The sequence below is a fragment of the Electrophorus electricus genome, chromosome 16 (genome assembly GCF_013358815.1).
Source record: "Electrophorus electricus isolate fEleEle1 chromosome 16, fEleEle1.pri, whole genome shotgun sequence".
NCBI classification, from domain to species: domain Eukaryota; kingdom Metazoa; phylum Chordata; class Actinopteri; order Gymnotiformes; family Gymnotidae; genus Electrophorus; species Electrophorus electricus.
In genome coordinates, this window is record NC_049550.1 from 10,191,716 (window position 1) to 10,204,211 (window position 12,496).

Sequence of the window (12,496 nt, forward strand, 5' to 3'; positions counted from 1 at the left end):
GTTCCTTATTCTTACTTTTTTTTTTTCCTTTCACTGCTGAAAACAATCACTATAAAACAAAACAAAGCCAAACCTTGGCTTTCTGTTGAAAAATGCATTTTAAAAGCAGCAGTACTACTATAAAAAAAAAAAAAAGACTCATCAAAAGAGGAAAAAAAAAATTTTTTATATTGCATGAAAAGCAATATTCAAAGAAATGGCATGATTTCAAACTGGGAAACCTATTTTAAATATCTCACGCTGGCATTCATTCAGCTGTTGAGTCCTCTTAAGGCTAGCAAATTATTACACGTATTTACATCAAAAGAAAAAAACATTTTTTTTTGTTGTGCACCTTTTTATACATTTGCTATTCTATTCAGTTAATGAAAAAAAAAAAGCTGTCTTTTGAAAATCTTTAATTATACAATGTTCATATATTTTTGATACTGAGCAAACCTTTCTGTAAAGCTGAAAACAAAATACATATTTTCAAAGAAGTTGTTAAATGAACTTGTACACAGTGTACTGCACATGAACTTGTGCTTTCTTGTCATTCTTATCTGTCCCCTGATGCTGATGCAATTGGATACAATAAACTCATACAGCCATCGTTTAGCAAACTGCGTAATGGTGATCTTCATAGCAATGTCATTTCTGGCACAAGCCATTTACTGAGAGTAGGCCATCCATGCTGGATCCAACCCTTCTTTGTAGGTATCTTGATGGTGAGGAGCTTTAGACCAGGCCCATGATGCGAGCCACCCACCAGGAGCAGGGCATGATCACACGACAGGCCACCCTGCAGCCTTGGTAATGGTATGGCCATGGGTGGTAGCCACCTAGGGGCTCGCAGATGCGCTGGCACTGGGTGTAGCTCCGGCGACACTCTGCACAGCACACGCCGGTGTGGTCCAGCATGGGGTCAAAGGTCATAGTGCCCTCCTCACCCTCCGTACGCTGGCGGCAAGTCGAAGCAGGGGGGGGAGGAAAAGTGAAAGAGAATTGAGCATCTTAGTATAGGGGTTTTCAACTCCAACTCCTGGGAACCCATTGGCCTGTACAGTTCTCTTTTACATGCTCTAAAATATCTTATGCAGTGCTAGAGGAGTGAAGACTTGAAACTGTACAAGACAGTGGGGCTCCAGGACTGCTGTAAACCTCTGACTTAATGGACACAAAGAACAACAAATGTATACATAATACTTTAACACTTAGTGTGCACCATGCACTATTCAGATGCTAAATCTAGTTTTCCTGATATTTGGATTTTTAGCAAATTTCTGCAATTGCCCAATTTAAGATATTCTGTGCCTTGTTTTTCAGTTGTACTGAAGTAAATATGAATGTGCCCCAGTTTTCCTTTTAGTTTTTTTTTTTGTTTGTTTGTTTTGTTTTTTTTTTGTTTTTTTTACATTTAGAAAATGGGGGGAGCGTGGATTAGATTAGGAGATGGTGGCCTGAACAGAGGGTTTTCAGGGGGAGACTGGGTTGGAGGGACTAGAGTGGCCTATGCTAACACAATAGAGGAGAGTTTCAATAGAGGGGTGCGGTCTCATTTGAAAGGAACCTTGTGAGAACAGACGATGGGTGACTAGCACGGCCCCCTCCAATGACCTCAGCATCTGCTGCCGCACGTGCAGCTGCCCCGTTCTTTGACTATACGGCTGTCTGTTTACATAGAGTGACATGCATGCTCTGGGGCACGCTAACACTAAACGCAAAATGGTTTTGCATCAGTGCAAATGTCTAATGGGTGTTAATGTATTCATTCAAACCTGGAATACAATATACATTACAACACCATGGTTACAGACTAACATGCTTAATAACCAAAAAGATTTATACTACAATATGGGGTATGAGTGTATACAGCATATGAACAAGAGGGGGAGCATTGCATTTACACATTGGTGATCTGCATTAAATAATAATTATATGTATAGATACACTATAAAAGTGGTGTAATGTTTCCCAAACCTAATCCTCAAATCCAGAGGTCTCTATATGCTTGGCAAGCAGCATTGGAAAAGGGAGGGGGGACCCTCAACTAAGGTTGAAGGGAGACTGAAACACAGCACATCCATCTTTAAGTGGCTCCTGAGCATACTGATCCTGCAGATCAAAGCTCTCTGAAGCCCTGTTTTCCCCTGCATCTCCTTAAAGAACAGAGAGAGGAAGAACACAGAATACCTGCCAAAAATAATGTTTGATGGTGTACAGTTGATGTAGACAAATATCGACTGGAGAGCTCACCACAGATGCTGGGCTCTGAATTGACAGCCCTGATATATTGCCACTCTGCAATCAGGCCTTGGGGGACAGTGTGATTGTGATTGGGATGGACAGTTATTCCAAATGGATATTCAAGTTTTATTGAAATCGTGCTGCATCACTGCCATGTTAAGTATGGCTTCAGGCAGTACAGCCACTGCAACGTTACAACTGCCAATCATGCCGTGGTGTTTATTTAAATCCCATGTGACTTATGGAAGTTAATTCATTTTTACGTTTCTCTCTCACCTTGCTCCCATGCCTCTGCATTTCTTTCTCCTTCTCTGTCTGTACAAAGAGCCTCACATGACGCAGATAAACTAGGTAGGTGTTGCCTTGGGCAACAGCTCTGACTCAGAGCACTGACTGCCACACTCACGTGGTATGGATTCTCCGGGTTGAACAGCGGCTCCTCTTCCTCACCCTCCTCAGCCTGTCGTCTGGCCCGCGGCACTGATCTCTTCTTCTGCCCGCCTGTGGTGCGCAGGTGACAGGGTTTATGCAGAAGAGTCCTCACATGCACCAAACGTATTCCGACTACGCCCACTGATCAGTGCTTACTGTTGGATGTTTCTCCCTCTAAAATGTGGCATTTGGGGCAAGCTGACAGCACACGTGGGCCTGGCTACTGGTTGGCAGGCCTTATTTCTGTTTGTCAGTGCCATTTTGGCTCGAGGAGTACTATAATATTTTACCTCCTACCAGTATGAAGAAGAATGCCCCATAGTTATAACACACGTCATTACCTTAAAAAAACAAACAAAAAAACAACAAAAAAAAAAAAAAACAAGGGGATATAATGACACTGCAACTTAAGGGACTGAACTAGACTGAACCAGTTCCATGAGATGCTTCACATCTGAAAACCTAGGATTGCTAAGTATGTCTATCATGAATAAACATTTCTTTTTAAACACATAATCTTGGTTGTCATCTATTATAGACTGGACTTATAGACTGGACAATGCTTACTCTTTTCTTTCTGTTCATATGTGGGAGAGTTATTTGGATGCACACTGTACATCCATTTCCTTGCGGCCTTGTAGCATGTGCACACTTTTTAGTTTTATTCAGAGGAGTTTCAGCTGGGCTGTTTTTGAGCAATTATCCCTTACATGTCTAATGGCCTCAGCTCAATTACACAAGATGCAGACCAACGAAACAGCACCAATGTCTAATCTGTATTAGGAGCTCGTGACTAAACTGTATTAAACATTTATAGTAATGTGGTCAGGCGAGTGTCTGTCTGAGGGTCTTTAAGAGGGTAACTATGGGGCAAGTGTACAATGAGTACCCCCTGTATTGATGTGTCCATGGTCTTCTAGTCATGCAGTTCTCGACAGCCCACTCCTTATGGCTGAAATCAAATCTGTTCATACCCCCCCCCCCCCCCCAAAAAAAAGGAAGGAAAGGTGAAGACAAAGGGGAAAGCAGCAGGGCTAGCACTGCAGGGCCCTCCTACCGTTGGGGTAGGTGGGGCGGAGCCAAAAGATGGGCAGGTCTCCACACAGGTCCAGGATTTTAGTGCTGAGGAAGCTGTTGTCCTTGAGCGGCTGATCAGCCGTGACCCAGATAAGAGACTCCTCCTCGAACTTGGCAGGCATGATCTCATCCTCCTGAGAGAGTCCAAATATACATTTGATTAATTGCGCATTTCTCTGTTGGCTAAGGTGTCTCCCCTTTTATTCTTCCACAAAGAGATGTCTTACATAAGAGGATCAACAAATTATTATTTTTTTTTTATCTGAGACCAACACATATCTAAGAAAGGCTTGTCATGCTCTGATTTTACTCTTCACCCAATAAGTAGTGATTTGTAAAAGGGTGTTTAGATTGATCTCTGTACTAGTTGTAATGTTTTTCCCCTGTGGTCTCACAAGTCTAAAATGGATGTTCTAAGTGCCACTACACAAACAGTGTTAGTTGCTCTCAATGAGCTTCTCTCATCCATTTTGTAGTCACAGCCCCCCACGCATATACAACGCTTTAAAATGCTGCAAGGCACTGCTGTTGACAGGACCACCTTATCTGTGCAGCCCAGCATGCATTGACATTGTAACAAACACAGGCACACACACACCCTGCATGAATATTCAAGTAGCCATTTGCATTAAATCGTTTAAAAATGGATCCGCGCTTGAGAGAAATTTGCTCTGTGATGAGCAACTTCACAGACACGGCCGTTATGAAATAGTCATCTTTAAACGTGCGGTGCAAAATGAATGCTGCAGCTGTTGGGTGAGGGGGCATCAGCAGTCTAATTTGGAGATTGGTCTTGGCAGCACTCCCAAAAAAAGAGCCATGAGCTCCTTTTGTAGGGGTCTCCTGAGCTGCGGACTTGCCTGCGCTCCAAACCGGATGGAGGAGCCTCCGGCACAATCACTAACTATGAGTCCTCCGGTAGGCTGTGCCAAAAGCTACACCCGTGTGCACATTCAATCATTTCAATTTGTCCTCTTGTCTTTTTTCACCCAGAAGAAGGAGAAGAAAAAAGAAGATGATAAAAACTCCAAACCTGTTACACGTGTAGTCTTTTTTTTTTTTTAAGAAGTCTTTTCAATCTTCCATGTGTAAGCGCTCAAGTCATATGATTCCCATTTCAAAGCACCTGGCCAGAGCCTATTCATCTGTTTGTGAAACAAAAGGGCTCAATCACAGATCTGACCCCAACTATGGGAGTCTGGAGGTGGTGGGAGCAGGCCTTCTGAAAAAGAGACCTCTAACTGGCTCTTTTTGAGTTTCATTCCAACTGATTCTTCTTTGAAACGCAGGCATTTTTGTGAGGTATGCCAATCTGCTAAGAGGTACAGATGGCAAAACCTGCACAGCTGTGTGAAATGTGACAGCTCAACTTACCAAGTCAAACGTCAGCGACTCCTTATTTAGAGAGTCCACATTCGGAAGGTGACCTTTGGCCTGGGTCTTGATGTAGCATTTCCCTGCTCCAGCAAAGCGGATGCCAGTAATTCCCTGTGTGTGACAGGTACTACTCAATACATTGCAGCTTTAAAAAAAAAAAAACTTAATGCAGCTGACCAAATATCCTATTTATTACCAGAATTCATATCTGTTTTTATTTAAGGCAGCCGACAGAGTTTGAAGTGGATAGCTCCTTGTATTCATAGGAGTGCAAAACTAACTACATCCAGTGCATTTATTTCATCTTAGATTTGGATTTAGCATATATAGTGGTGTGAAAAAAGGTGAAACTGTGACTGAAAGGCTTACTATCTGAAAATCGTGGACCTCAATGGCCTCATCATTGCCGCTTCCTGTTCTAAATCTCTCCAAGTTGTTCAGCGAGTCAATCTCCATGGAGCCCTCCTCTACTTTGCCATTGATGCTCATGCTGTAGTGGACATTGTACACCTGTAGGGGTCATGAGGCACATAATGCAGTGTCATCAGTGTCATGCAGCTTATCAGCGCTGTAGACTCGGGGAAAAACCAAATACACATGGGACGGTCTTTAGTAGTGTCAGATGGCCCAGCTATAATGAAAACTTCATTTTACCTACTTTTCTGCTGGTAACTGAGGATCAAACACTGTGGTGACTCTGGTGCTCTGTGATCATTTTTTGATTGAGACTTTAAACTTTATGACAGTAAGGAACAAGGTAAAGAGTACATGTGTGAAGACTAGAAAAATGAATACATGGAATTTGTGTTATGCTATATTGTTTTGAAAAAAAGAAGCCCTTTCACACAAACCATATTATTTGAAAACTTTCTAAAAATAACTCATCTCTTCTGTGCAGCAAACATGTTTTCCGTTTTTGTAGTTAAACACTATGTGAAGATAAAATCCACACTATCAAATTATTTAGAAGTTACATACATAATAACCTAAATATAGATAAATAAACTAAGTTAATACTTATGTTTTTCATCAATGTCTTTTAATTTGTGTTAAAAATGAAAAATGTTGAGAGAAGACTGAATATTTTACAGATGGCGCACGGTACAACGCGCAAAATTATACACTCCTTGCTCCACACCTTTCGCCCCTTGGGCTTCAGGTAGACCATTGAAGCAGTGGACAGATGTCTACGTTTATCAATTCCACACAAATTATAGACTTGTGTTTACTTGTTGGATTTGTTTATGCACTTTGGAAGTTAAAAAAAATGAACACAGACAGTGGGAAAGAGTAGGTTATAAGAAAACAATGTATAGCTTACATGCTTATCATTGACATTCCAAAAGTAGAAAGCGCCGATTGCTCCGAATAGAAGTAACGCAGCTCCAACCGTCAGTGCCGCCACACCAATCTTCAATAAACGTCCAGAGCTCGAGGGCTTTACGGTCACAGCCGTGTATGCCTGTCCAAATGTGTGTTGTTGAAAAAAATTAAAATAGCAGCTGTCACGCATGATTCATAAATATGTGTTAAATTGTGTATTAACCAAGGAGCAATTGTTTGTGACCGAACTATGAAGTGTCACCTATGATACATGAAGTCCTTGACGGGAACCTATTCTATATTATTGCTTAGAGCTTATAGGCTTCCAAAAAGACAAGCTTTTGTGCTCATTTGTATTTGAATTTGCTATATAATTAGATTACAGAATGACGAAAAATTATTTAGATATTACTTACTGGGGGCATGAGCTGTTGCAAGTCCTCTGGTCCCGCCATGGCAATAGGTATTTTCTCAGAAGTCACATCCATGGCTGAAGATTGACTTCGGTCTCACGATCCACTTGTTCTTTTTTAGGACAGGGAAGGTGAAAAAAAGTTGTGTATGGGTCTGGGGAAGCACCGTGACGTGAGGGAACAACCTATGCGCGAGGGTGTAATATTACCGGTGGGAACATGGGACAATTTTGGAAGACTGGAAAACTGATTTCGGAAAACTGGATTTGTAATTCTGAGTGAAAAGGTTGCTCCAGAAAGTTGCATTCGTAAGCAGTGACCTTAGGATATTCAGGATATCAACCAGTACGTAGCCTGTACGCTTTTGCGTGTTACGCGACTGCATATCAATTAAGAGAGTTTTACAGTGGTAAAATGTATGATTCGTATGGTCGCGCACGCATTACCTTCACGACATATTGCACTGCAAGAGTGGAACAAGATTTTCTTTGAACCGAGTGCATCTATTATGCGCGCAAATATTGCACGCGTTCACGCGTTAGCCGAATAAAAGCAGCTCTATTTACAGCCCCCTCTATTGGCTCTGATAATCACGTCTGTGCGAGAGATTCGTGTCATGCATAATGTTTAAGTAGCTGTATAGAAAATAGCCAGTGCATTAGGAAGTGGAATGGCAAATATGGCTTTCGAGTTTGCACAGACAGACGTCCAAGGTCACCCGAAGCTCTGAAATGCCTTTATTGCCTTGCCGTGCAACATTCGTGTCTCTTAAGTCTATGTTAGTCTTTCTGGTGCCGCGAGACACCGAGACAGAAAAGGCAGATGACGCCAAAAAAATTGAGTAACCATTGGTTTGAGTTGCTTGTTCAGAGCGTGGGTGAGGTGTTACCGCACCACGTAGGCAGAGCAGGGTGCAGGTGCGCGTAATTATATGATACAAATGGATGCAGGGGTTTTGTTGTTGTTGTTGTTGTTGTTGTTGTTGTTGTTGTTGTTGTTGGTTGGTTGTTTTTAAGTGTGTGGGGTAGTTCTATGGGAAATAAAGAACATATTCCGTGCAAGTATTTGAGAGAAATATGGCAAAGCAGAAGCAGAAATTTCGCTCCTGACGTTCCAAACCACAAATATAGCTAAGCCTTGAGCTGAAAGTTACAGAACACTAGTGAAAATAGATCAAGTCTGTTTTAGGTTGTTTATTTCAGCTCCTGCATACATTGACATTTACTTAGCCTCAAATCTTGCAAACAGCGCCATCCTCTGTCCTAGAATATGACTTTAAAAATTAGCAGTGATCTTCACGCAAAAAAAAAAAAAGATTTTCAGTGTTTATTCTTTGTATAGCATGATGAAAGAAATCGATCAAAAATGTTACATCTTGCATTCCGGCTAAATGTTTACACATTTATCAGCTTGATATGGTTTGTGACCTGAAAGGTGTAGGGTCATTTTAAATAATGGACATGCTTTAAAATAAAGTATATAATCTCAAATATCCTTTGTTTTACTTATGAATAACAATATAAAAATATACTCTGTATTTACAAAACACTTGCATAATATACATATAATATCCAACAAGATCATCTGATTGCTTAAAAGTGTAAGACTAACACTGACTGAAAGAGATTTTTAAATACACAAATAATGATTTTTGTGCACTGTTGGGACGCAACAGCTGCCGTAACGAGTGGTATTAAAGTTTGCAGTCTTATTTTCTGGAGCTCTCTGGTTGGCCCTCATACTTCGTTCGTGGGAGAACTCGTTGTTTTAGGCGAATACACTGGAATTGTGACATCGTTTATTTCTCGTACCCTCATCGGCTGAGGTGGGGGGACTAACACATAGTCATATTCTCTGTGAAGTACTTTCTCGTAGACGCTCTGCAGACCCATTGTTTTTGGGATGTGGGCTTGGTAATAATTTTCCCTTCTAAGAGTGTCCCTTGGAAGTGAGCCAGTCTTAGCAAAAGAGGACAGGTGCTGTCCATGTGCAGAGTTGCTGTTTGCCCTGGTGGCAGTTGGACTCCAGCAGCGGTCAGAATGGCCAAGGATCTTGCACTCGCTCGTACATGCCCACAGACCTGAAAAAGCATAAACAAACAAACAAAAAAAATAGGTTTGTTAGCGCGTTCCAACCGTTTTAGTCACGGTAAGCAATCGCTGCCTTTGCCTAACTGCCTAACCGCTAAGCAGCGTGTCTTACTGTTTTGAGCGTTGGTTTGTTGTCCGTCTTTTTTCAGCCCATCACCACTTATGTCTGAATCACTGTCATTGAAGTCGCTGTCTCCTTTGCCGCTATCTTTGCCACTGAATTGAGGATCTCGTGCCGAAATGGTAGTGTATGAGTTGCCTTTCCATATTGTAATGGGTCTCACAACCTCTTTGCCGTAGCCAGGCAGGGTCGAGTATCCCTATGAGAATTAAAATACAGAACACATTAGTCACGATATAAAATTATCAACCCTATAGATCGCTGATAGGATATCATATGCGTTTCAAAGTCGCACAAAAGCATACGGGTCATTGTAACTTACCTCCAGTTGTGTTCCGCGGCTTTGGTTTTCTGATTCATATACACATACTTCAGTGCCGTCCTCTGAACTGCCGCATATGTCACTGCCTGCCTGTACAGATCCAGTGAAACTAGGCTTGTTAGAGTACGGATGGGCGTCGAACACCCCGTCGTTTTGAATTGGTAGCAGTGGGTCGCTGTTGTTCTTTCCCACGTCCAGATTTACACCATCTTCCTTTTCTGGATGAAAGCTGTCGCGACGCTTGTTCACCTTACGTTTGTTGCAGGTTGTTGCTATTACAATAATGGCTAAAAGCAATAGTGTGCAGCTCCCCGCCAAAACGACAATTATGACAATGGATAGGTCCCATTCGTGGGGCTCGTCGTCGTTGCTGTGTCGGAATATGTTGCGGTCACTTGGGGGAGCTCCTGCGATGATGGTGAAGCGGATTGTGGCTGTTGAAGTTAGCGACGGTCTCCCGTTGTCACTCACGGTTACTGTGACTTTCAAGCTTTCGTCGACTTCGTAGTTTAGCTCGCGGGTCAGATAGATCTCACCGGTCGCTCTGTTGATGGAGAACACGGAGGCTTCTCCGGTAGTAATTTTGTAGGACATTTCTGCATTGACGCCCTCGTCAGCATCCCGCGCGTTGATCTGGGTTATAACATAACCCGAGGCAGCATCTTTTGGCAGGAGAATGTCTGCAGTTCCATTGTTGAGCACGGGTTGTGTGATAGAGGGAGCGTTGTCATTCTGATCAGCTATCTTTATATTGATCGCTGCGCTACCGTGGAGTTGCGGTGACCCCCCGTCGCTTGCTTGAATTCGCAGTTCAAGCTGTTTCAGAACTTCGTAATTGAAACTCCGAAGCGCATAGATCGAACCAGTGGCGGGGTCTAGTGATACAAATGTTGATGCCGGCGAGCCCATAACATAGGTGTCTGAGAGTTTATAGCTGACTTTGCTGTTTTGACCTAGGTCTTGGTCTCTGGCCACCACTGTGGTGATATAAGCACCTGGTGCGTTATTTTCCACTACTGAAACTTCATAAATAGGTTTACTAAATACCGGGGCGTTGTCGTTTTCATCGCTCAGCCTAATGGTATACTGTTTAATTGTTCTGAACGGGGGAGATCCAAGGTCTTCAGCTACCACGGTCAGGTTATACTCTGGAATTTTTTCTCTGTCGAGGGGAGCTGTTGTTACAATCATATAGCTGTCTTCATAAGCTTGTTGGAGTTTAAAATGATCGTGTCCATACAAGGTACAGTGGACCTGCCCATTCGCGCCAGAGTCCTTGTCCGCGGTGCTGATCAGCGCTACAAAACTGTCCTTAGCAGCCGCCTCTGTGATGTGCGCGATTCCCGCGGTTATGGAGGTCATTGGGGTAACTGTGATTTTTGGCGCATTGTCGTTAACGTCCTGTACTTGAACAACAATTTTACATATTGTAGGTGGACTTGGATTAGGACCTAAGTCTGACGCTTGGACATCAAATTCGTACGTTGTTTTGCTTTCAAAATCAATCTGACTCTCCAGCGTCAGCCGACCGGATTTACGGTCCACTTTGAAAAGTTGGCGGATCTCGGACGACACTTGATTACCGAACCCATATACAACTTCCCCATTCAAACCCTCGTCCGGATCAACCGCGTTTAAGTCCAGTAGCAGAAATCCCACCGGTGCGTCCTCTGGTATTTCAACAGAGAAATTGTTCCGGTCGAAAACAGGGCTGTTGTCATTGTAATCTTTCACCTTGACATTAATCTTCGTGCTGCCGGACCTGGGCGGGTTTCCTCCGTCGGTTGCGACGAGTTCGAGAACGTAGGACGCCTGTGTCTCCCTGTCCAGTTCCTTCATTAGCACTAGCTCCGCATATTTAACCCCATCCGCTCTGTTCAACACATCAATGGTAAAGTGGCTGTTGACTGAGATTTGGTAGCTTTGAATATAGTTCGTGCTCACATCTTCATCCACAGCCACATCCAGCGGTATTCTGGTACCCAGCGCTGTGTTTTCAGAAATTTCCAGTATAGATTCCATTCTTGGAAACTCGGGGGAATTGTCGTTGATGTCCTTCACCTCCACTTCAACGTGTATCAGTTTGAATTGTTCTTTGGAGAAACTCACAACATCAAATGCAATGAGACACTGAGCAATATGCTTGCAAATTTTCTCCCTGTCAATTCTCTCCCCGATGGTGAGCTGCCCGTCGCTTTCTCTCAGTCTAACAAAAGAAGCATTGAACTGTTTCATCATTCTGAAATTGGTCTTAGAGCTCAAAGAAGGATTTAAGGACATGTCCTTGGCCAGGTTTCCGATTACGGTAGCTGGAGCATCCTCTTCGTATGTTTGATATTTAATGGTCCTTCCCGCGGCAAGAACTGGCCAGAGATGCAGGGACAGAAAGGTGAAAACGAACATCCATCGGTGATACAAAATTAGATTGCCTGGGTGCCCTCCCATCATAACTAATCTGTGCCACCCTACTTGAGTGAAATACACTAAACAAAACAAAAAAACCAAAGCACCTGTCAAAGTATACTGTCCGTTGTCTAGTCGTCACATCAGGTTCTCTGAACTCTATGAGAAAAAAGTCTCTCTTCTGTGCACTTCTGTGCACTGCTGTGCCTGCGTCCGCAAGCTTTCAACGCAACTCGAGAAAACTGCAGTGGTGGGGCGGTTTATAGACAGCCTCATGCAAATGAGATCAAGTGTGACCAATCCCTGCTTTGAATAGAAAAATGGGACTTTTAAAAGACATCTAAGCCTATATAGAAATTCCATAAAGAGCAAATAACTTGGCACGAAAGTGCATTGCGTGATTTACTATACTTTCTTCTCTTTCTCATAGGCTATATCCCTTTCGGTCGAACAAAGACGATTTATTCCAAGCAAGGGTGCTTTTTGAAGAACCAGCACATATTCATAATCCGAAAATGGAGTCCTACCATAAGTGATGAAAATATCATATCGATTTTAAGTGCATTTTTTCAGTAAACAGTTGTGGTGCGCCTCTGATTCACGTGTGTGGATATCAATTTTTTGGACTCGATTTCAACTCTCCGTTTCTCTAGTTTTGTGCAAACGTTCTGTAATTCCAGTTATGACAGCTATTCATTCATTATTTATCGTC

The 12,496-nt window shown here is 42.7% G+C and overlaps 2 protein-coding genes across 2 annotated transcripts; both read right to left on the reverse strand.

Moving 5' to 3' along the window:
* Positions 1–146: 146 nt before the first annotated feature.
* On the reverse strand, positions 147–7,373 carry cnmd (chondromodulin). The gene is made up of 8 exons (XM_027011802.2): positions 7,295–7,373; positions 6,852–6,960; positions 6,434–6,574; positions 5,482–5,622; positions 5,110–5,223; positions 3,716–3,869; positions 2,633–2,727; positions 147–939 (listed from the first exon to the last, which is right to left on the reverse strand). The coding sequence occupies exons 2-8, from the start codon at positions 6,921–6,923 to the stop codon at positions 718–720; spliced, it is 939 nt and encodes a 312-aa protein (XP_026867603.2). The 5' UTR covers positions 6,924–6,960; positions 7,295–7,373; the 3' UTR covers positions 147–717.
* Positions 7,374–8,026: 653 nt separating this feature from the next.
* LOC113578493 (protocadherin-8) lies at positions 8,027–12,003 on the reverse strand. Its single transcript, XM_027011770.2, has 3 exons — positions 9,382–12,003; positions 9,051–9,258; positions 8,027–8,928 (listed from the first exon to the last, which is right to left on the reverse strand). The coding sequence occupies exons 1-3, from the start codon at positions 11,827–11,829 to the stop codon at positions 8,585–8,587; spliced, it is 3,000 nt and encodes a 999-aa protein (XP_026867571.2). The 5' UTR covers positions 11,830–12,003; the 3' UTR covers positions 8,027–8,584.
* Positions 12,004–12,496: the final 493 nt, after the last annotated feature.